The sequence below is a fragment of the Eretmochelys imbricata genome, chromosome 2, assembly GCF_965152235.1.
Source record: "Eretmochelys imbricata isolate rEreImb1 chromosome 2, rEreImb1.hap1, whole genome shotgun sequence".
NCBI classification, from domain to species: Eukaryota; Metazoa; Chordata; order Testudines; family Cheloniidae; genus Eretmochelys; species Eretmochelys imbricata.
In genome coordinates this window covers 177,533,238-177,558,840 of record NC_135573.1, presented here as the reverse complement: position 1 = coordinate 177,558,840, position 25,603 = coordinate 177,533,238, and the positions used below count along the sequence as shown (strand labels likewise).

At 39.6% G+C, this 25,603-nt stretch overlaps 1 protein-coding gene across 5 annotated transcripts in view; it reads left to right on the top strand.

Moving 5' to 3' along the window:
• SUGCT (succinyl-CoA:glutarate-CoA transferase) overlaps positions 1-25,603 on the top strand; it is a 479,841-nt gene that overhangs the window by 9,555 nt on the left and 444,683 nt on the right. For all 5 annotated transcript variants that reach the window (XM_077811004.1, XM_077811002.1, XM_077811003.1 and 2 more), the window contains exons 2-6: positions 2,756-2,807; positions 2,903-2,976; positions 8,626-8,711; positions 9,191-9,241; positions 16,434-16,554. In XM_077811004.1, the coding sequence (XP_077667130.1) occupies positions 2,756-2,807; positions 2,903-2,976; positions 8,626-8,711; positions 9,191-9,241; positions 16,434-16,554 (384 nt within the window). The remainder of the gene's footprint in view (positions 1-2,755; positions 2,808-2,902; positions 2,977-8,625; positions 8,712-9,190; positions 9,242-16,433; positions 16,555-25,603) is intronic.

Genomic DNA, 25,603 nt, shown 5'->3' with positions numbered 1-25,603 from the left:
GAGAGACTGCTGAATTGGAATTCATTTGAAATTTGGATACAATTAACTTAGGCTTGAATAGAGACTGGGAGTGGCTAAGTCATTATGCAAGGTAACCTATTTCCCCTTGTTTTTTCCTACCCCCCCCCCCCCCCCCCCCCGCTTCCTCAGACGTTCTTGTTAAACCCTGGATTTGTGCTGGAAATGGCCCACCTTGATTATCATACACATTGTAAGGAGAGTGATCACTTTAGATAAGCTATTACCAGCAGGAGAGTGGGGTGGGCGAGAGAAAACCTTTTGAAGTGATAAACACCCATTTTTTCATGATCTGTGTGTATAAACACATCCTCACTGCATTTTCCACTTTTATGCATTCAATGAAGTGAGCTGTAGCTCATGAAAGCTTATGCTCAAATAAATTGGTTAGTCTCTAAGGTGTCACAAGAACTCCTTTTTGCGAATACAGACTAACACGGCTGCTACTCTGAAACCTGAGGCTTCATGTAAATTCATAGATGATTAGGCAAGAGTAGTTTCACTTGCTGGCATTGCTTCTGAAACTTTCTGAACCAAGCTTTTGATCTACCTTCTACGGACCTTCCCTTTGCCTCTATTTCTTTGTCAGTGGGACAACACCCCTATTCAACTTCCTGTATCTATTACCCAACAGACCGCTTCTCCCAGAAACACCTCTGCACTTTCTCCTATGCTGCCCCCTACTCCAGTGGGGCCATGGTCCTTGATTGGGGTTCCTAGTTAATACTATAATATGAATTATATGAAAATAATGGAGACTCATCCTCTTGTTAATTATGGCTTTGTGTAAATGCATATTTTACAGGTGAAATCTAAATACTTTGGAGACTTCCCTTAGAGAGTCTGAGGGGCTCCTAAAGGCCTGTCAACCACAGCTGCAGGACTTTTTGAGGCTGGAAGTGCCTTTAATTGGGAAACTACTGTTCCTGTGGTAGTGTATGTATGAGAAAGGGAGAGAATCAGGCTCTATACGGTCTGTGGAATAGTGAAGAGATTGCGAGTTTTGGAGAGGATGAAAAGAAAAGGGGAGTTGGGCTGGAGAAAGGCAGACCTTTCGTCATCTGCAGATGTTCTTATAAAGTTGTGTTCTCCTGTAATGCCCTGATTCAGCACTTAAAACACACTTAAACATATGCTTACCATTAAGCATGAGAGCAGTCAGTCTTAATGAACTAAATAGGACAACTTACTTGCTTAAAGTTAAGCATATGGTTAAATTCTTTGCTCATCTGGGGCCTAAGTGAGTTTACGGATGGAGGGCTGATGAAGTGTCATCAAGCTATGGGTGGCTTTATTGAGGTTGTACCACCAAGTATTTTATATTGATATCCAGCATAATTACTAGTAAACTATTTTTCAACTTCTCCAGTATTTACAGTGAAATACAACAGTACTAAACATATGTACCTTACTTCCTGTGGACGGTTTATGATGTGCAAAACAACTATGAGGCAAATATTTAGACAGATTTTTTTTTAAATGCTTACTAGTCTGCATATTGCACTTTCTCATGGCAACAACAACAGCAACAACCACAAAACAAACCACCCAAATCCTTCTGCAGAAATTTGTAATTGGGGAAAATGTTTTACAATTGAAGAACAGGAGAGGACACTATTTTTTCATTGAATGCAGTGTGGTGAATTAAAATATTTGAGCAGGGGCCTTAAATTCCCAATCCATCCTAGTACTCTGTGTGCATACTTGGTAACTGATGGCTAGAGAGAAAGTGAGACAGTCTTACAATACACTTTTTCTTTATGCTTTATGTCTTTTCCCCTTGTTTGAACAATTACATGAGTAAAGATGAGTTCCTCCTGGCTAATGCTGTGTAACCTGTCTAGTTTTAGCAGAGGTCTGATTTTATTTTTTATTTATTTATTGAAATTGCTATGGCATTTATCACTGTAGTATCTGAACATCTCACAGATATTAATTAATGTACCTCACAACCTCCCTATGAGGTAGTGAAATATTATTATTCCCCATTTTACAGAGGGGTTAAGTGACATGCCCAGGATCACCCAGGAGATCTGTGGACACCTGTGACTTAGACTGCAAGTCTGTTACCTCCACTTGGGGTTTAATATCCTTCATATAGTTTTCAGCGATGGTTATGGTTGGGAGGGAAGGGGGGAGAAGGAAGGAAAAATATATGTGGATAGATTTCTTGAGCATATATTTACCATCATGAGTGCTATCAGACAGAACAAATATTTTCTTGGTTTATGCTCATCTGATTCAGTTTTCAAGTGCCTTTTAAAATGTGAAGACGCAATTTTTGTGTGTAAGTGCTGACCCTACTTTTGATTGTCAGCATAGGTCAAACCACTCTGAAGCTGGGGAGTTGTTACTTCATGTCAGTCTGTTATCCATTAGTTTTAATTCATATATCTTTTTGACACTGACTGCTAGGAGTTTATTGGATCTTTCTACAGGCTGCTGGTTATCACCTTAATGTCTATGTATGTAACAAGCACATTTAAAAATAACGAACAAAACAATATACTGTATTCTAAGGGGTTTAAAATAGGCTCTACGATACCAATAATTTATATCATGCTTTACAAACATTAACTGATTTTATAATCTGAAGTTGCTGTTATCCCTATTTTATGCAATGTGGGTAACAAGGCAGAGTGTGATACAGCAGATATTTCAGACTTCCACAGAGAAACATTAGTCTCCTTAAAAAAAGAGGCTCACACGTAAAATACTGTTTTCTCTTTCTTACCAGGTGCTAATAATGTGAAGCCGCTCGAAGGTGTGAAAATTCTTGATCTAACAAGGTTTGTGTTTGTTGTTTATAGTTCAGAATAGTTTTCTGAGATTCAAATGCTTTGGCAGAACAACTACGAAAACCCACTGCTTTTTAATATTGCAGGGTACTTGCAGGACCCTTTGCAACAATGAATTTAGGAGACCTAGGAGCAGAAGTTATTAAAGTGGAAAGACCAGGTAAGGTTTCTTAATATAATCAGAATGAGGATCAGTTTAATAATTAGTTGTCTATGTACTTCTGAATAGTTTTTTCCCCTCTGTGCTGTTTTAAGGGGTCACTTTGATTTATAGTACCATTAGGGGCTTTGAGAGCACAGTATGGGCTGAACATGTAAAGTGCAATTCCATTGCCCACTCCCCCCTGCAGAAGTGAGGAGAAAGAAAATGCGAGGTTGAGTGGTGGTGTGTGTCTAGCTAGGCCCTTGGAAAACTTTCATTTTTTAACTATTACTAGGTAGCCTAAAGTTATGACTCTTTTTTGGGACCCTGTGGACATCATTCTATTTCCAGTTTCCTGAAGACTCACTGGTGGAGAACTAGTTGCTGGCATACTTGCTGGTCTAGTTACTGGAGCTTCTCCAGTCAGTTTCCTCTAAAAACTGTAAGTTAGTGTTAAGTGTAGATAAGTTTTGTTCAGAAGTAGCTTATGTCCTTAAGTCTTTTAGGAAGGATAAGGGCATGAGAAGTCTGAAGTTCTAAGATCAAGTAATTTTTGGGTTATGAATTCAGAAAGGAATGTTAGTCAATTTAGCAAAAGACTTTACTAAATGAAATGTACATTACCTGTGACTCGAAATTTGGATTGTTTTCCTTTAAATTATTTAGAAAGATTCTCCTCCGGCCTCAGACTAAGTATTTTTGGCCTAGGGAGTTTTCTTTATCATGTGAAAAGGCTTTTAAAATAGGGGTTAGGAAAAGAGTGCTGCAGTCTGAACTATGATGTCACGACAAACAGAATCCTTCCAGAAATTATCTATTATTTTTATTATTTATTTTAATAATAGGAGTATCTAGAGGCTCTAGTCAAGGAGCAGAGCCTCACTGTGCTAGGTGCTATACATACATTTAATGACAAGATGGTCCCTCCCCCAAGAGGTTTATAATTCATTATAAGATTAGAAATATTGTGACTTCTAATTTTTTCTATACCGGTATGATCCTTAAGTATTGTTAGTGGCTTCAGAGGATAGCTGCAGGCTACCAGTTAAAACACATGCTTTGCTCTACCTGCAAAGCCAATAGTGAATAAGGCAGCTTTTTTAAAACAAACACAGTAAAAAGGTAAAAATTAGTACAAAAGTCAGGAGATTTGGTGCCAACTACCATGCTAAATGGAATTGTTTTGAATCCAGAATAGGTTTTGTAACTAGAGATGTATAACTGGACTGATGGCATCACTGATATATGGCAACATATTACACTTTATGTGGTGACCTTGTTAGATCTCATAAACTGATGGCCCTGAGATTAGTTGTTCTATATTACCACATGAAAGACCTTTGATTGATTTCCTGGTCTCATCACTTGCTTCTTAGGCAAGGGTTGGGAGTGCTGCAGAAGCACTCCCATTCTGTTTGACCCCTGGAAATAAAATACACCATCTGCTTTTACAGCTGGATTTAGTGAATCATTTGCCTCTGGCATATTAATCAGACATCTGTTACTGATTGAAACACCAGGTTTCTAACTGGTCACTCTGGACTCCTTTCTCCCATCAATACACAGAGGATTTCCAAGAGTAACTGCCATTAATGCAATAGAAATTTATGGGCTTGTGTAAAATTTTAACATTAGGTTCCTGATACTATGAAAATAGAATCTTTATTTTGAGATACAGTCTGATCTATTGTTGCTAGTTATTGGTTATAGGACTGGCACAGAATTGTTACAGTGGTGGCGCCAAACTAGAGGTGCAATAAAAGGCATTGCATAATGCCTTGTTAGCATAAATTGATGCAACTAGGCCCCAAGTTGAAGCTATGAAATTAGGACTCTTTTATTGACTTCTGAAAGGTGAATGCACCAATGCTTCTTTCCTCTCTTACATTTTACAATTAGAGGGAACAGTGATTATGACTCTCATTACAAAAAAAAATTCTCCAGGGACTTAAATAAATTATAGAGTGGACGCTAAAATAAGAAAGTCGGAGCCATTCCTGGGGTAGCCAAGGTTGGAGGCGGGAGGAATGCATGCCCTTTCACAAATAAAAGCCTAGATGATCAAAGCTGAAGGATTTAAAACAATTGCTTACACTATTTATGTTGTTTGCCCACTGTTTTGAATTTGCTTCAGGTTGGATAGGGTCTTAGTGCTGCAATGTTTGGGTTACAAATGCTGAAGGGGAATATTAACTTGTGTTTAGAAATATTTCTAATGAAAATTTTTAAAAATTTACAGTTTTGGCAATGTTTGAGTTAACATTGTCTCTTTTAAAATATGTGTCCTGAATGAAAATTAGGTAAGCATATAAAATTAGGAATACCTTATCCCACCAAGGAAATGATATAGATCAGTGGCAGCTGTCTATGTTTTATGTGGACCACATCCACACAATATATATACTACCTGTATGGCCCTGAGGATGTCACATGGGCCGCAAGTGGCCCATGGGTTGAGAACCACTGATGTAGATTCATATTGCATTAGTCGGAAATTGTCAATTTTAAAGTGTATTTTGCACTGTACCAGAGCAAACACCCATAGGACACATCCCATACCAGTAGGAGAACAAGCAGGTGTTTTCCCATCACTGTATTATGTTTCAGTAGTTTAATATGCCCTGAGCTAAAGCTTTTCTGTGTGAACTTAAGCAGGAGTACATTTTGTTGCACAGAGGTAGAATACTGAGCAAATTACTTGCCTCTTGAGGTTGGCCACAATTAGGCACGTAAGTCAGAGATATTGAAGTAGAATTGAACAGTTCGGTATGGCAAGAAACAAGAGACTAGAGCTTCATTTAAAAAAAAAATAAAATGTCTAGATTACAGTAACTGTTTTCTTCACTTTTTGTTGTTGTTACACGTCTTGAAATGGGGATTACAAGCACTTGAATTCATTGATTAAAAGATATCTTTGCCCACTGATTCATCTTTCCTGAGGCTGATTCTAATATTCCAAATCACTGAGCAGTTTCAAGTAGCTGACTTAAAAAACAACCTGCCAGAGAAATGTTTCCTTCTCTTTCCCCTAAATGTAAATTCAATTTTGTACCAGTCAAGGTTTTCTGTGCATAAAATTGTTACAGAAATGGGATCTTTATTCCACTGGAAAGAGAGATTCTCAGCTTCCTACAGAAGATTCACTTCTAGCTCTGGAAGTGTCAGAGGTTAACAGACTTCAGGAGTGAATTTTTAGATTAAAAAAAAATATATTTTAGCATTTTTTTATGGCTCCCTCTGAGCTTGTACCATGGTAGTTATGGCCTGAATTTATCTCTGTCTTGTAGGATCACAGCAAGCTGCTACTTTTGTATATTGCACTTTATTACAACTGATTTTTCTTCCCACTCTATGCAGGTATTTTTTAGATTTGAAGAAGTTTTCTTAAGAACTTCCTTGTTGTTTTAGATACTAATAACAAGTGCTTTGTCCTAGTGTAATAGCTACATTTCTTAAATTTTGCAGATTTTATTTGTTTAGTTGAGCTCCTCTTAAAATTATACAAGTAGAATAACAAACTCCAGGGAGTGCAGTTGTTTCAGAGGTATTTCCACATTTGGCCTCCAGTCTTGTGCCTCACTACGCACTTGAGGCATGCAGATATGTCATAGCAGCTGCACATTATGTCATGTGTTTTTCCTTACATAAGTTTCCGGCCATTTAAAAAAAATCTTTTCTCTTTTTATTATTTGAAAAAAACCCACTAAAGTCAAACCACACACTCATTTATTACACTTAAATCGGAAATCTATCCACAATGAACACCCAAGAAAAGGATTCCACCACTTCAGCCAACAAAACATCCTCTCAGAGACTTGCTCCTGCAACTTTGTTCACTAGGGTTTTAAATTATTTAATTTTGGAAAGGTCACAGTCCCATACCAGTAGGTGAAACTGAAAACTATGATTCAAAGTATAATGGGTATAGGGAGGAAGCAGGGTCTTGTGGTTAAAGTACAAACCTAAGATTTGGGAGACCTGAATTTTATTCTTAGCTCTTTCAAATTCAGATCTTGGAGGAGACACTTAACCTCTCGGTGTCCGCTTCCCAGATCTGTAAAGTGGGTAAATAAACTTGTCCTGTGACAAAAGCTCTACTTCACAGTTATTAGACATACTCCATTATTGGTGTTAGTAATCTACTTTGAAATCCTTATAGGAAGGTACTGTAGAAATGTATTGCTGGCATGGCTTGAACTGGGTGTGTGTGGAAAAAAGTGTAATGATACTTTCCCAAGCTCCCATTTGAGACACCAAAATGTGGAGATCTTGGGAACTGTAATTTTTTATATGTTTGTACAATGCCTAGCACAATGATGTTCAACCTGGTTGTTGCCTTTAAGTGCTACAGCAGAATAAATGTGAAATAATAATAATATACACTGCTGTGAGCTCTGCTGGGTTACTCAAGCTTGGTTCCCCCTTCCATAGGATTCATATTCATTCATAGACAGGGAGGGGTTAAAGTCTAAGCACAGTAGACATGTGCCTAGGGCCGTGGCTCCCTGAGTTATGTGATTATATCTGAATCTAAATTTTCATTTAAAAATATATATTTCTAGCCCTCATGATTGAAGAAAAGCTTCAAAATTGAACCCAGGCATAACGGGTGCAGTGATACCTGTCTGAGGCTGCAGACATCCTCTGGTAGAGGGAGGAGCAGCAGCCATTGGAATGAGAGAGGAAGTTGCCCGGTCTCACATGCACCACCAGAGCAGACCAAGCCCATGCAACTCTGAGGGAATCTGGGCTTTTTGGGGTGTTGGATGTCTTGCTGGGCTTTTCAGGATTGCCCCATCCCCCCTTGATAAGATTTAGTGCCCCCCCCCCCCCCAGTTTCTACTCCTCCCTGCTGGGAAAGAAAGTGGTGATAGTCTTCCATGCACCTCCCACTTGTGGCATCAAAGTAAAATGTCACTCACAGTAGATTGTGCACGTCTTTGTATTATGATTGTCCCTTTCTTTATTTTTTTACATGTTTTGGTCACCAGTGAAATAGTTAATAATGTTGGCATTTAAATTATCGTGATTGAACATCTAAGTTACAGATAAGCAGGACAGTTCATTCTTTTGAGAGCTGTTTCAGGCTGTCTACGAACTCATAACACTGGTTATTCTTCATTCACAGTTTGAAGGTTTTCTTCACAATTATAAAGACTAGATATTGATGTTCTTAATTTTTGATGAAATTGGGAGTGTGGAGGACAAGAGGTCAACCTAAAGGAGGTACTGGAGTGCCAACTCAGTGCAGCACAGTCCAATTCAAATTATTTATTTTCAAGCATGTTAACAGTTAATATACATTCTGAAGTGAACTGTTGTTTTTATATTCATATCATCCCTTCTTATTCTGTACTTTTTGTCTTTGAATGCAATAACAATATTTTTCAAATAGCACAGCAGTGGCAAAAACAAGCCTGCTTTGCTTAATCAGGTTTAGGAGTTTTTCTTTACAGATAACAAAAAATATCTAAAATATGTATGATACTAAACCATTGCCTACCAATGGTGATTAAAGGAGATGTTTTGGCTGTCCTAGCTGATGCTTAAGCCATTTTAAAGGTAAACTGGGAGAAGAACACAGTGTTCAATTTCTGCATATTTGTCAGTGTATTTGGTGCAGTATAATACTGGACAGATACAAAAATATGACATTCTTATTTTCAGGAGTTGGTGATGACACAAGAGCCTGGGGGCCACCTTTTGTTGGAACAGAAAGCGTTTATTTTCTCAGTGTAAATCGAAATAAAAAGGTAAACAGAAACGCCACTATTGTGCATTGTGGATTGGTTTTTTTCTGTGACAAGGAACTCAGAACAAACTTTATAACATTTTTCTTTTAAGTTCTTTAGATAATATTTATAGTAGTACTAGAGACTGGATTGTATTGAACAGAAGCAATTTTTTTTGACAAATTAGATAACTGTAACAATTAGGGAGAAACCAGTAACTAACAAAGCAAGAATTGGTCTGTTTTTTCTTAAGCATGCTTTACAGAGTACAAACCCCAAATCCTGTAGTTTACATTTGTGTAATCCTTACTATATGTAAATGTGGTAAGATTAAAATTGGCATTACATTGCAATATGGAAGTGAATAGTTCTTTTAAAGAACCAGAATGAATATTTTGAACCATTAAGGATGTATAATTTGTTACATTTGGAAGAAGATGGCAGGGTGAGTGACACAGGGACTTTTACATAGCTAACAATATTGTATTTTTTGTTTCCAGAGTATAGCTGTCAATATGAAAAATCCAAAAGGAGCAAAGATAATCAGAGAGGTATGTTCTAGTACAATGTAAATCATGCATTTTACATTGTTTTCAGCATAATAGCAAAGAATAAACATTAATATAATGGTGGATTAATAATTAAAAACAGGGTAATATCGTTAATGTGTGTCACGTGTATCATTGTGTTAAACAGCAATACACTGATTTTCTTTTATACACTTAAACATTTATCTTCATGACTCAATTTACCGTGCAACTCAGTTACAGTGAGTTTGGATAGTGTGAAATCCACTTTGAAGTCAGATGAAGTCCCACATTGTTTCAGTGCACTGCAATGAGAAATTGCACTTCCATTTATAGTGCTGAGAGTAAAGCTTTTATGTGGAAAAATGGACTTCATGTTTAAGAGTATTTCACTGAATTAGGAATGGTGAACCATCTGTTCATCTATATTTTCATTGTTGTATTTGTATAGCAAATGTTCGCATATGTCTGCTTTGCTCACAGGGCCAATGAAGTCTGTGGGAGCAGGCTTGGGCCCCAATATTTGAAATGTTTTTTGTTTGTTTACTGTTGATCAGATCCTATGAATAGCAAAGTTGCCTCAATGTCTGTTGACTTGCCAGATCAGGTTTCATATTTCTGCGCTCGTGCTCTCTCTCTCTCTCTCTCTCTCTCTCTCTCTCTCTCTCTCTCAGTTTTTCATTTTAGAAATTAAAATGTGGTTTTACTCTCAAATGTAACTATGTAAAAATGGCACATCATATTCAATAGAGCTATTCCTTACTTCTGTCTCACCTGTTTAATTTAGTGACAGACAAGATTTGCTACTTGTTACTCCTGTTAACCCTACAGAACCAAAGGGCAGCAGAACAGCAAAGAAAAAAAGAGTAAAATGGTGGATTCCAATTTGAGTTTGTGTTTTTCGCTTATGCAGAAGTGAGCACACTTAATATGGAAATCATTTGGAGACCTTAAACCCAGAATCCTATAATGTCATTTTCATAGACACACTTTAGAATAGAACTGCAAGGCAATATTGATTGTTACTTAACTTCATAGATTTCCTATGGGTGGTTTGGAAAAATTATACAATTTTGCTTCATAAAAAATTGGTGTATTTTAGTAGCTTCCCTCCCACCATCTGCCACTCCACAATATCAGCACCTAACACCTCAGCAGAAACACATGGGCAGCATGGCACTGAGCCAAAATCTATTGAGCATCCAGAAGATCAGCTGTTTGTGGTATAGCAGAGAGCTGAACTAGCCCCCATAGTAGCTACAGCAACCTGCCAAGAAATGCACAGATTCCAGGAAATAGGGTAAACTGTTCAAGTAAGGAGTGGCAGTGCAGGGAATCTATCAAGTCACATAACAGAGAAGGGGATTGGAGAACCCCATCCTACCACCTCTGCACTTCTTCCTCTGTCCAGTACATTCTCCTGATTCTCTCCAGGGCTGCATTTGATGGTGTTTCTTCCTGTTCTAAGGTTTATCAAGATTAGCTTGGGGCTAGGTAGCTAAATACGCTAACTAATCCCAACCTAACCACAATAATTTCCTTCATATAGACACAGGTTGTGGCAGGACCTCGCCTTAACCGCCTTTCCTAATATAGGCAAACCCCAAGAGACTTTGTTGCCCAGCGAGTATTTAGGGTAAAATATGGGTCATTCCTGAGGTCTCCTCCCCTAGTGATTTTATTGAAAGGCCAAAAGCTAGAAAGAAAAAGACAGGTAGGGCTCATTTCTGTCCTTCTACCCCCCAAACTAATTGATTATTCCTCAGGCAAGGGTTACAAAATATCTAGTAAATATAGGGAGTTTTAGAAAAACTGAAAAACAAAAGGTCATATGCTCAGGAAACATGTGGTCTCATCCTTTTTAGTGTCCTCCCTGTCTGTAGATTCTTCATCCCTTGAAGGAGGGAGCCTCTTCATTCTGAGTCAGACAACTTTAAGTAGGCTCCCCAAACCAGGTTTTTCCCTCAGGAGTATTTCAACAACATTGTTTAGTCATCCTGACTTTCTTGGCCTGGGAACAGTAGTTTGAGGAAGCTAAACAAGCCCCTACAGGCAAATAGTTTCTCACCAGCAGCAAAAAAATAGTTAGATTTTTCCCTCAGTGCTGCTGTAGATAAAGTAAATAGGTCTGAATGGAAACAGTCTTCCAACAGCAGATGCTTTAATAGGCAAATCATGATACTGTAGAAGATCTAAAAGGAGAACCAACCAACAGTTTAGATGCCTGAAATTGACACCAGAGTGGTTGTGGAAATGAAGGAGACCATCATTCCAGTGGAGGCTGATTTTCCCCCGCAAAAAAATAAAGCTGAAAATCAAAGCCTAACAGAGAAGAAATTACAAAGAAAATTTAGGATTTGTACAATCATTCACCTCAGATTTAAAGATCAAGCATTCAGGCCTTGCTGACTCTGATTTCCCATAGCCCCCATTCTTTAAGGAAGATGGTCATAAATGTAACTTTTTTTTCTTGAATCAATGGCAACCAAAGCAGTGGTGTTGTAGTAACAGTAGAGATGGGCTAAGGAGGTGTGTTTTGGTTCTGAACTAGATTTAGTTTCTGGTGTGGGGCTAACAGGTTGGTGGTTTTGGATTATATGGTGCTAAAATCTTCCAGATTTATCCATGTGAGATTATGGTTGGACCTAAATTGGGACCATAAAATGGGACCTTTCTAGTGCTGGATTTGATCAAATGGGTGTGCATGAATGGATACATTTTTCTTTAGTGGCAGATTTATAACTGGTAGTCATCTTAGTGGTCAATACATCTGGCACACTCTCCATGCTGAGTTCTGAGCCTTATCCACTTCCATACAGAAAAAAGTCATGTTAAATACCATAAGGAAGTTCATTAATATGAGAAGTTCAGGTCTTGGGACATAATTTATCCTTAACTTACATCCTGAGCCCAAGGACCAGAAAGAAGTGGTTGTGTGCTCTAGCTAGAGGTTATGTGGCTACTAAAATTTTATATACAGAGTACCGAACGCTTCAGAAAATCAATGGTCTTATTTCCTAAACTTCCATCTTGGATACAGGAAACAAGGCTTACAAAGAAATGTTCACTGTATGCATCCAGAGCTGTGTTAAAGAGCAAATCCAAAAGCCTAGTAGCCTCAGAGAACCTTGAGGCGCATTCCACAGATGCAGCCAAAACAACTTGGGTAGAAGAGGCTTGCAAGTCAGCAGGATAAATCTGTAAATCAGCAGTCTGGTCCATTTTTCATCCCTTTTACAAAGCAATAGAAGATAGGTTTCCAGACATCTGCTCTCACATAATTAGTCACAAGGTTATTTCACCCTTTGGTGCCCCAGTAACTCACCCTGCTCTTCCTTAGTCTACTTAGCTCATATCACTGTTTGCCCTTTCTAATATTTTCTATATTTCACTGCTGGTTGCTTCCTAAGTATGTGATGGATAAGTGGATATGCAGCTCAGTAGAGAGAAATCTAACCTTATCTGTAATTTCCTCTCTTCTAAAAGTAGCAAGTCCACTTATCTGACGTCCTATCACCCTTTTGTGTTGATATGTCTGAGTATATTTTTTACAGCCCTACTTACCAATTCATCAAAACTTGCTGTCAGAGGATAAGTCTGTAGGATTTATTCCTCTTGTGCATTTACTATAAATAATTTTGTAGTGGTTCTTACATAAATTTATATTAGTTACCATAGTTTTGGGAGAACTTTCTGATGGGAAATTAATGGGCAGGCCCTTTTCTCTTCTCTGAAGTCAGCAGATCCATCCCACACATTCATGCCTATGTCAGAGAAGAGAAATTGATAGTTGCGGTGGATACAACTTATCTTTATGGAATTCTTTTAAATGTTATCCCAAAAGGATAAACTGGCAATATTAATACTACTTTCTACAAAATTTTCTTCTTTTCATAAAATAGTATATGTTTTTAATATTGGTGTTTTCCAAATAATGAGTGCAATTATGAGAGAGAAACAGAAACAATCTATATTTTTGTACTTATACCACCACCTTTTAATGAGATATAAAGTTGAACAGAATAGTGTACTAGCTGTATTAAGTACAATTCCAGTGCATGCGCCTTTTTGATCTCATTCATTATTGGAGACCAAAATAAGAAAGCTAGACTTTGTATTCAGAGATCTAAAGTGGGGCATGAACGGTGGAATTTGATCGATGTTAAGTCACAGCCCTATGTCAGGGTTAGGGTGATCCAGCAATCGAACCAGCAAGGCATCAGGGAGAGACCAAGCCTCAGAGAGCTCCCAAGTAGTACAGTTAGTGCAGCTGCTTAAGAGGATGTCTTCACTGATGAGTTAACTTGGGTGATTGGCCTTAGTCTAGCCCAGGTGTGAGCAGCCACATTGCAAAGCCAAACCTGAGTTATTGCTTCCTCACTGATGCTGCATTCCCTGTGTGTGTCACTAGACTTTTCCATGGTTCTTTGTGCTGCAGTGAACTGAGTTTGCTCTGATTTTTTTCCTGGTGTGTTGTGGGATAACTTGTCTCTCCTTCTGGGTACTTTGGGCTGAGAGGGGGAGGAAATTGCGGGAAAGCACTGGAGGACTATCAGCAATTGAAAGAGTTAGCCTATGTCCTCACTACAATATCGGCGAGTTACCAGCCTGAGTGAAAGTAGTATCTGAGTCTAGCCTGTATCCTCCGCTGGGCCAGCTAGCTTGTGTCTGAAGTACAACCAAACTCTGGTGAGATGTTTGTGTGTGTGGACAAGAGGGGGTTGGGGCAACAACCTAGTTAGAGCCTGCTTTAATTCTGCAGCGAAGACTCCCTTAAAGACTGTTTAGTGTGCTCCCCATCTTACCTGATTGGTTCTGCTAGCCTGTGCAGAGAGGTTGGAGGGCTATGGTCCTACCTTCTCCCATCTTCCAGGCTAGTGCTGACAGTGGCATTAGCTCTGTGGAACCCTTGTTCCCCGTGAGAGACAGGACTCCTTCCATGCCAGTCACACACTTCTTGTAGCTTCCATGAAATAATGTGCATTCATTTCTCAGCAATGGAATGGTGAATTAAACAACAATCAATCCTCCCCCATTAAAATTCAACAACATTTATTAAAAATCTAGAGACGATTCCTCAAAAGGCTTTAAATAATTTTAAACCAGTCACGTTGTAGGCCTGGATTTTCTTGATACTGCCCCTTTAAATATAATTCATGGCTTTAAAATGCACTTTTACCTTATGTTGAACTTATAGACTATCTGTGGATGTTATTAGTGTCTCCTCCATGCAGCCAATCCAATCATTCATAAGTTGCATGCCTTGTTGTCTGAATGAGAATCAGTTTCTGTCTACTCGGTTAAATGTTTGCTGGCTTGGCTTTTTCTTTGGCCTTAGATACAGTAAAACAGCCTACATGCTAGAACAATAATGGTTGTGATTGCTGATATGATGACACTAGTTTATGGAAACTGTTCCAATGTACTGTACATAGTAATCAGCCAGATACATGATAGCGTTCAGAAAGTAGAACTCTGGTCGACTTGAAATAATCTAAAACAGTTCACTTTTGCACAAAGCCTGTGCTTAATTAATGTATGTGTATATATGTATGTGTCAGTGGATTGTTTCTCATATTCCTTAAAATGACCACCACCATCTTCTCAGGTATAAGCCTATTTCTCCAGAGGTTCATAATTAACTTTGTTCGCATGACACAACCATTTATAAATATGTCCAGATATAACTTCCCATTTGTGGGGATGAATGAAGGTATGATTTAGGCTCTGATTTGAAGTCCATTAAAATCATTAGGAGTCTTTCAACTGATTTCAGTAGGCTTTGGTTCGGACCATTTATAATAACGGTACAATAGCTAAATAGATATTTCCTATATTGTGCAACAGGGGGCTGGTTTACATAAAAACTTACACGGAAATGAAAGGTGTGAATTCAGACTGATTTAGGGCTGGTCTATATACAGAATTGTAGTGGTTTAAATATAAAGGTGTGTTTTTTTTTATTTTTAATTCTGATTCAACTGGTGCAACTTAGTGTGGATGCTGATCTATTCATTTAAACTTGGTTTATATTGTGTAATTTATGTTGGTAAATTTACATGCATAAGCTAAATCTATATAAAAGTATTTAACTAATTTTAAACCTATATCCACACATGAAAGTTACACCAATTAAATGAAAGTGATTTAAGATAAATTGATGTGTAGACAAGTTGGCAATAATCAATTTTAGGATACTGGTTTAGTTAAATTGATGCAAAGGTTCTTTATGTGGAAATATATAAAGTATAAAGGAAATGTTGATAACCAAGGATTAGCCTTTGAGTATTCTCTCATATTAAATCCTTTCCCCTCATTGAACAGGTGAAAATAATAAGAGTATTTCTGTATCTTTAACCCTTAACGTGCCTTTCTTGGTAAGAGCCCTTGGGCTCAACTATAAAAGCATATGGAGAATAGATCCAGATCAAAAGCTTTAGTTGCAGAGCATAAGAAATAGAATCACTTGAGAAAACGGTGGTAGTCTTTTGTTTGCTATGTTGAGAAACAGTCCACTGACCTGGAGTTTTCTAGGTTTAGAAAGCAGCTGCATCCTATCACATTGTTTATAAGCATTGTCATTTCTGCTGTGAGACAGAAAGTCAGGCTCCAGGGCTGGATATTCTATTCCTGAAACTGCCTTTAGGGTTTTAATCTAACATCATCAGATAGTTATGTGTAGAAAAAAATAGACAGCACCAGGGCCATGAAATATATTAAAAGATACTGTATGTGAAGCTGATAGTTTGGAAATTAAAAACACAGTTGCCAAAAGCATCAGTTTCTGCCAGAAAGAAAACAGCAGCAGATGAAGGGTGCTTCCTCTTCTCCCTACTTGTTCCCAAAATTAGGAAAGACAAATATAATGTTGGTGTTTTGTCCTATTAAATGTAGACAGCCCTTGGCCAATTGCCATGATTACACCATATAACAACATATATGGTGCATTCAAGATTTTAATAGCGTAGCAGTCGTGTATAGTGAATCCATTCTAGGCACGCAACACTTCTCGTTTGTAACTGACCAGAGCAGAGAAGCCATTTGTTCAGAATAACAAATTTATTTAAGCCAGTCACAATTACCTTGTGACTTCTGTACTGTAGGAAAGCCAGGAACTATCTTGTTTACTGAAATTTTAAATTAAGTTATGTGGGGAACTTGTTGAACTTTCAGCAGTTGATTAAGAAGTCTGACTCATCTTTGTCTTTTCTTTCAGCTTGCAGCTGTGTCTGATGTTTTTGTGGAAAATTATGTCCCTGGGAAACTGGCTGAAATGGGCCTGGGGTATGAAGACATTAACAAGATTGCTTCTCACATTGTGTACTGTTCAATAACAGGTATTTTAACTTTGCAGACTTGTGCAAAGGCTCATAAGGCTCATTTATTCTTCCCAAAATTCTGCACCAGAAGACATGCCATTTTATACAAACCTTCCTAGTTCATTTATGCTCATTCAGATTAATGGAGTGATATTTCTGGAGACTGACATTTTCTGTGTATCCAGAAAGCAGGTGTAGTGAAGATAGCAGTCGGCAACCATGCAAACTGCTTTACGATAACTTGCTCAATATAGGCATTGTTATAGTGGACCAGAACTCCATCAAGTCCGGTATCCTGTCTCCGGCCATGGCAGTACCAGAGGGAGGGTGCAAGAAACCCCACAATAGTCAGAAGTGGAAAATAGTCTATCCCACATAAAGCTCTCAGTGTTATATCTAATAGTTAGGAATTGGTTTAAATCCGGAACCATGAGGTTTTATATTCTTCACAGCCTTCTGTCGTGAGTTTGGGGTTGAGATGAGAGGCACTTACTACTGCTATTTGGCCTTGGACTTTAGTTTGGCAAGTTATAGTCTTTATACTGATTTTATAGTATTAATTGGAGTTTGTAAAGGGAATTGTCTTAGGATATAGTTCTTGATGTATTAATTTTTTAAAATGCAGAAATACCATCCTAGGCCCTGATCCTGCAAACATTTATGCATATGCTCACCTTTATTTATGTGAGTAGTTCCATGTTTGAGTGAGACTGCTCACATGCATAAAGTTAAACACATGTAAGTGTTCGCAGGATCAGGGCCTGAGGTGTAATTAAAAAAATGTACAATATTAAAAGGTGTTACATTAAAAAACCAGGCCTAAGATGGTAAGATCAATGTTCGATAGCTAAAGGTTCTTTAGATCTGCTATGTATATTCTGATGTTTAGAGTTATTGTAGAAAGGAGATTTCTGCCTTAAATTCCTATTTTAAATAAATTATAATTTAAACCAGGGATTGGCAACCTTTGGGTCGTGGCCCATCAGGGAAATCCCCTGGCTGGCTGGGCCGGTTTGTTTACCTGTCGCATCCCTCGGCCCACGCCGCTTCCCGCAGCCCCCATTGGCCTGGAACGGTGAACCGCAGCCAGTGGGAGCTGCGCTCGGCTGAACCTACGGACGCTGCAGGTAAGCAAACCGTCCCGGCCTGCCAGCAGATTTCCCTGATGGGCAATGTGCCAAAGGTTGCAGATCCCTGATTTAAACAAGTTTACTGTTTAGAATGAACTTTTAACAACTTGGCTCAATCCAGAAAGAAAACAAATCACGAAAACACGTTTAGCCATTTTTGAGTTTTCTGATTGTACAAATCAATTGTTCACCTCTGAAGAATTTTTTTCACATATATACACTTATATAATTAGAAACAAATACCTCTTTTTCAACTTCATACTTACCATATATAGGGTCCCTGCTTAAAGAAATGTGGTTTTGAAATAGCAAAGACAGAGATGTTTGGAAATAGTGTATGGTGTACATTCAGTATGTTATTTTATTTTAGAAAGCGCATCTACACGAATGTACAGAGGGGGGTGAAGTGACCTTTTGACGTATTATGCTGCATGTTCATCTATGGCCTGAATTTTAGGGGCACTGAGCATCCATGTCTCCCATTGAAGTCTATGCAAAGTGACTTTATATATATCTCAGTTCTGGTTTTATGTTCCGATGTCCAGTATGTCTCTTTTGGGACACCTGAACTGTCCCACTTTTTTGTGTCATTGCTCAAAACGCTTGGATTTTTTCTAACTACCAAATGTTTTTTCAAGAATTATTGCTACCCTGAGTAGAATTGGCATTGTGTTTTACTGAAACAGACAACTGAAATGCGCATCGGGGTGAAGAGCAGGCTTTGGAGTGAAGATAAAAGTCTCTACAATCAGTGCTGTTCTTTTGCTCAAAGTCAATGTTAACAACACCTATTCGCTGTTTAATTATAAACTAGTTCAGACCGTAAGGTACTGGGGAAAAAAAAACCCTCCAGTCCGAGAAATATGCAGAAGCTGGCTGCGCTGATACCCGCACGCATTTTTAAAAAGAAGTGTACCTTTAGCTTTCTGTGTGACTACTTCATGACCTGAAGCAGTGTCGCCACAACAGTACCCCGGTTTTGGATTTTGCAAATGTGGTCACCCCAACACGATAGGCTTGTTGGAAATTTTCAGTGGAAACATTTTTAACAGGAAATTGGGTTTTTTGATTACTCAATTTTTTCACAGCTTCCTCTGGAAAGTTTTTGTCAAAAACCGGAATGTCCCCCCCCCCCCCCCCAAAAAAAAAACCCCATATATTTTAGTAGAAATAAAAGTTTTTAGTATTTGTATTTCTGCTGAAATTTTTTTTCCATGTTAAATTTAGACAAAAATGAACATATACATTTTCATCAAAATTTTCCGTTGGAGAAAATAACAAATTTTTTTAATCAGCTCTTCTATGGAATTCTCAGTTCCTCTGAAAATGAGATTCATAGTTTCCAGAGGCGACATTTAGGGTGAAAGGCGGATGTGGGAAGGAAGCAGGGTCACATTCCCCTCCCGCCCACTACCCCCTATTTGCTGCTTGGCTTGTAGTCTGCATGATCACACGGACTGAGCATGCTCAGTAACACTGCTAAAGCCGGCTGCCCGCACTGTCCCCTCACTATCGGCAGGCACAGGTCACCTCTGATACTTTCTAAATAGTCTGCATATTTTACTTAGATCAACACTATTTTCCTGCCACAGTAACTGTCTTAATCTTTTCTATTTATCGCCTGTGCAGTGGTTTAAAACTTTTTGAAGCCACTAGTAAAACAAACTCAGTGATGTACAAGATATATAAAAGTTGAATAAATTGTGGGGGGTCTAAGTGCTGTACCTTGCAACTGAAGGGAGTAGCGATTGGATTCTTGAAGGAGGCAGTCCATTCTTCTAATCTGAATATTTTGATATTTTTAAAGGCCAAGCAAGTTTGGGCTGTCTAGTGCATGAATGACTGACCATGTCACAATATGTGGTGCTCTAGCTATTTTGCTTTCCTTGTTTGTTGCATTCTGACCTCAACTTTTGTCTCCTGATTTGATGACTTCTTGATTGGTTGGCAACTTTTTTCTTTATGGAATAAGTTGAATCCTGTACTCTTTTTAGACTTCACTCTTCCAAAGGCGGGGCTAATGTTATTTCATGGTTTCTGTCTCAAAGTTTTGATTTCAGGCCTCACAATAAGAATACCACCAACCAAGAAGATACTACTGAAGTTCAAGAAGTATTGGAATCAAAGGTCCCTGATTCAGTGTTTTGCTAGTATGGGTTTTTCCAAAATAATAATAATAAATTAATAATCTGTTTGACTGTTACTCAGTGGAATGAAATCCTGATCTCACCGAAATCAGTAGCAAAGTTCCTAGTCAGAAGAACCCAGATTTCACCCTTGGTTCCTTTTCTGTATTTTGTTCACAACAGACTTACAATTTTAGATTTTCAAAAAAAATTTTTTGGGGGGGGTGGTGGGGAATTATTCTGATACACCAAGATGTTTATTCAATATGTTACAGATTTCAAATCAGGATATCCCAGTATGTTTTCTTTGTCTCATGCCTTCTCCCTTTAGAGATGAGTGTAAGCTTGTGCTCTTAGGACTGCTTAGTAAATTGTACATTACTTTTACTGTTCTATGTTGTTTGACAGCTGAGATAGGGGAAAGATCCTTGATAGTTTGGAAATGGCTAGGGAGTGAAAGGGAGCAGGCCACATGAGATCAACTAGAACTGGATTCATGTAAATTAGTTTAAAGTGGGAAAACTCACAACTGGAGAAGCTTGTGCATATGTTCACTTTAAGGGTATCTCTTCTTATTTCTTACCTTAAAGCTGGTGATGTCTATTGATCAGTTTAATGTTTTAGAGCAGGGTTTCTCAAACTTCATTGCACCGTGACCCCCTTCTGCCAACAAAAATTATAACACAACCCTGGGAAGGGATACTGAAGCCCGAGCCCCACCACAAGCCCTGCCATCCTGGGGGGCACTAAAGCTTGAGGGCTTCAGCCCTGAGTGGTGGGGCTCAGATTTTGGCTTTAGCCCAGAGTGCCAGCAAGTCTAATGCCAGCCCTGGCAACCCCATTAAAATGGTGTCGCAACCCACTCTGGGGTCCCGACCCACAGTTTGAGAACCGCTGTGTTAGAGAAACCATCAGTCTGGCTTGTAACTGAACTGCTGTAGAATAAGCACCTCAGAATGAAAACTACTATTCTCAGTATATTGCTCTATTCACTTGGACCACTGATTACACTTAAGTAGAAATCAAAAACTAAGGAAAAGTTACTCTGCTGTAACAGGTTTCTCTCTGCATATAAACATATGACAAAGGTCTTATCTAGACTAGGAAAAAAGGCACTTCTATTTAGGACTTTCTATCAAAGTTGTTTAGGGGGATGTCTTTTTGGTAGGGTTTTGTCTATAGTAAACAGACCTTCTTGTATCTTTGCTCTCATGTCTTTGGTTTAGTTGTCTGCACCCCGATAGGTGCAAGTATGTTGAATGAGACCCATGTTCCAAGATGTTTCTGATATTTTGTCTTTGAGTGAGAAAATGTGTGTTTCCATGCCTATAGCATGCTGTGTTGTTTGACTTAGCTTTTTAGTTTCAAACTTGGATTGTTTTGCTATCCTCCAACGAGGACTATAATCATTCCAAGCTCGATCGTTTTTGGAGTAATGAAGATCTGAACAACATTGGTTCGCACATCTGCAAGAGGACATTTTCTATGAATTTTTTTAAGGATCCTAGGATGTTGGTGGTGCTCTGAGCAATTTTAGCTGAAATGAAAGTGTCCTTAACTGGTTAAGGCCATGTGAGGTAATCATTTTGCCAATGCCTTTTCTCTTAAAAAAATGAAGATTTAGTGCAAGGACTTAGTGTTAAATCCACATTAAAATTTAGAAATTGTAAGAACATAAGACCAACATTGGTCTGCACATCTGCACGATGTCATGCCCCCGGACATCTGTAAAGGGTGGATCCTTCAACTTGTTGAACGTGGAGCCCAGTTGCAGGCAACAGGGCTCTGCATTGGGCACTGGAGTCCACCTGTGTGCTGGAAATTGCAGAACTGGGGCCTTAGGATCTTGTATATTGCTGACAAAGCATCTCTGTTAGATCCCTGAGAGCTCAGAACTGTTTCAAGTGGAGAGAGAGAGAGAACATGTTAGTCTCCTAGATTTGTGAGTTTATAAAATGCTGGACAGTTGGAAAGAGCCTGGGTTGAGGAAGATCAAAAAGTAAGTTATTCTTCAACTGAATGGAGACTTGGTGGTCCAAAATACAGAAAGGCAGCCTATCCCTTTAATCCACCAAACTTGGATAATGTTTGAGACAAATGCAATGAAAACAGTGTTTGTGTAAATGGGAGAGAAGCTGGGATTTCACTTATTATGTAACATCCACACCAGAGATCCAAATAGCAGATTATTCCCCATGTGCTTTCTGGTTTGCAACTCTGACATGAAGGATAATTGATATATGATACACCATGAGTTATGTTACAGCCTCCAGATGCCCTGTGTGAACTTGGGCAAGTTGGTGCCTCAGGTCTCCCTCTGTATGATGGAGATAACAGCACTGCCCTACCTTACAGGGGACTGTGAGGATGAATACATTTCCCTTCTGGGGAAGGTGCTGGTGCTCAGCCAGCTGGTCCTATCCAGCCTCTGAGACTAGTTTCTCACCCTGAGCCTGCCCACAAGAAATTTGGTCAGTGTCCAGAAAAATATCCTGGAGTTTTTCTGGCCACGACAACACTGGATCGCTGCTGGTGTCCTGAGCCTCCCCTTGTGGGCGGGTGGACGGGGCTGATCTGTATCTAGGTCCATGCCTTTCACTTCCAGGTCCTGCAGAGTCTCCTTTACAGTGCAGGTAGACCAGCACATGTCTTCTGCCAAAGCTGAGAGCTCCAACAAGACCAGCAGTTCTGTTATCTCCACCCAAGAGGTCTCACCTGCTGGTCTTTTATCAGGATCTCCTCAGGACCTGGAAGCTAGTCTTAGTGACCAGGTCCATAGTGGCTGCTGTGGGGCGGGGACCTCTGCACGGAACCTCTACTACACAGCTTCCATCTTTGTATGCAGGTGGTAGAGTCCTCCTTGGTGTGTCGGAGGTTGATCCTGGCTAGTACCACCAGACTTGGACACCTCCTGGACTTCGATCAGAAGGACTAGGGTGGACCACACATGGGGCTGTCCAACAGGTGTGTGCTCCAGGAGGTGAGGACAGCCTTTTCTCCTGATCCCCTCGCTTACCTTATCTTGGAGTAATGGATGGCCATCTTGGCCAGTGCCAGCAAGAGGTTGAGGTACTGCAACTTTGTGGGGCCAAGGATGGAATGTGCTAGAGTCAGAAGCTGCAGGGAAAAGTACACAACTCTTGTGGGAGGGTGCTCCCTGCCCACCCCTCACCCATGGCCTTCCAGAACTTGTCATCTGGCACCCGCCCCACAAGCCCCCCTCACCTCTGGCTGTCCTCCGACCTGCCACCTGAGTCAGCCGAGTGACATCCAGCTGGTCTGCCTCTGAGCTGCACTCAGAAAACATGTGTACGTATTCATGTTTCATACCATCCACTTCCTTGCTCTTGTATCCTGCCCTGACTCTGTGGTGGAACCTGTGCCCACCAGTGGAGGGCAAAGAACCACAGTGGGCCAGTCTGTATTCTGCTCTGATTCCATAGCCTGCCAAGGTTATTAGTTGGTCGTTCCTCCTTGGTGCACGGATGTGTTTCTGGTACTGTTCACAAAGTCCTCCAGCTCCTGTCCCTTTTGTGGCAACCTCCAGTCTTCTTGCCCAGTCAGTCCCAGTTCTCTCCTCACAACTCCTCATCTAGTCAGTCTCTTCTCATCCTCCTCCAGTCTCTCTAGCCATCATTCCTCCTCCCACTCTCCCCGCCACACTTGTTCCCAGTTCCAGTCTCTCTCCCTGGGCTCCTTTTCTAATCTCAGTGTCCCCTCACCCTGGTTCTTGTACTAGACTCTTTGCCAGCTAGCCTCAGTTCTTCCTCTACACCCTGCCACTTGTCAGATCTATCTCCTCCGCACCTCATCCCCAGTCCTAGTCCTCTTGCTCAGCCAGTTGCAGTCTCCCCACCCCTCATCTTCTCACCATTATTAGTCTTTCTCCCTGTTGTTTCCTTCCTTGGTTCCCAATCCCAGTCCTGCTCCATCGCCGCTCCTGTCCCAATCTGCTCATTCCCACACCTCATCCACCTCTTATTGTCACTACATTTGAGTCAGGCTCCTTCCTCATCCACACTGCCTGGTGCCAGTAAGCCGAGGTCACTGAGAGCACAGGAGTGACAGAGTCCCTACTCTTAATTCTGATGCTCGACCCCACCCTGACCCACAGCAGCCATGGGCAACAACTGCAAGGAGAGTCTAGCTTGAGCGCCTGTATCCCTGGGCCAGAGCATGCTCAGTTGCTCTGTAGGGATGGCAGTCTCAGATAGGAGCTGTGAGGGGATGGAGTGTGATCAATACTGCTGGAATCTTTGGAGATTCCACACCTCGCCACAATTCAAGTCTGTTACAAAGAATTGGTATGGTAGACTTCTCAACAAAACAGTTGGAAGTGTGTGTGTGTGTATTTTACATGGCAAAATGCCTGCCTCCCCCCCCCCACCTCCTTTTTGGAAGTGGTTGAACCGTTTTGACAGAAGCTTTTCAAAAAAAATTCTGCTGGAGGCAAACACCCAATATGGAAAACTTCAGCCCAAACCGTTAAAGTTTGGCAGAGTTATAAGGAACTGAAAACAGTCTCTTATAATAGGAAGAGTTGGAAAACCTTAATAATAGGTGCTGCAAACACCACCTCTAATTTAGGACCTGATCTAAAGACTATTGAAATCAATGGAAAGACTCTGTTGACTTCAGTCTGCTTTGGATCAGGTATTACAAGAACTATTTTGTGGATCTTTATAACATGTTTGCATTTTGTTTGTTAACAGTGGGGTAATAGTTAATCAGTCAGTTAATGGTTGCACTGAAAAACCTACACATTTGGAACCTTCCTCAACTACCTCCTTTCTCATAAAGTTTTGTTTATAAAAAGTGTTGCTAAAAAGTTAGTGGTGAGAAAACGAATTTTACATTAAAGTCTGAAATCTGCAATTGCTTAAGCTCACATGTAACTTTACCCTTTTGGATAGACCCATTAACGTTATCTGAACAAGTCTGATTTGAAGTCAATGGGACTATCCTTGAGAATAAAGTTGCGTGAGTGTTTGCTGAATCAGGCCCTTAGTAATGTAATTATGTATGTTAAATGAATATGTATGTATGGTGGTTGGTTTAGCAGAAGTTATGTGCAAGTTTTACAGAATTTCCTGTAGGTTGCTGCTATGCAGTATTTTTATTAAAAATCATACCAATTGGACATATTAATCAACATTTGTCCCCGGTGAATGGCTGCAGTGCTGTTTTTCCCGTATCGTAAATAAATTGATTAGTGAAAAAACTTAAATGTTTAAAAATGTATCCAGAATTATCCTCAAAACAATGGATTATATTATTATTCCAGGGCGGTAGTAGTCACCATAAAAGTCACCTTATTTAGCCCTAGGACAGTAGAAACATGAAGAAAACACACAAGGTGACACTGTTGACAAGCCAGGAGAGTGAAAGAGCAACTCTAATAAGATGTATTATATCTAGACTTTGGTTAATGCAGTCTTTTACACAAAAGCAATATTACTTTGGAACTGACTCTTTTTAAATTTTGGATTGCTGTGCTTAAAGTAGCAATTGTTAACAGTTTATGAGACAAGTAGCTTATCAGAAAGCCAGAGTCATGCACGGGTGAAGAGTTTACACGTAGATAAGCCAAATGCTAACTCCTTTTTGGAATTTTGGAACTTGTGATTAGTAAATTGAGTTTCTTATCTAAACAAGTCTGATTGAATCTATGTAGCATTGTGCTGGCTGTTGCCATGGTGCTAGAATCTTCGTGATATTTCCCAACATTCCTGCTGTTTTCTGAGTACTCTTGAGCCCCCCAGATTGTCTGTTCTCACTCACAAATTGGCTTCATCGCTAATTAGAGTAATC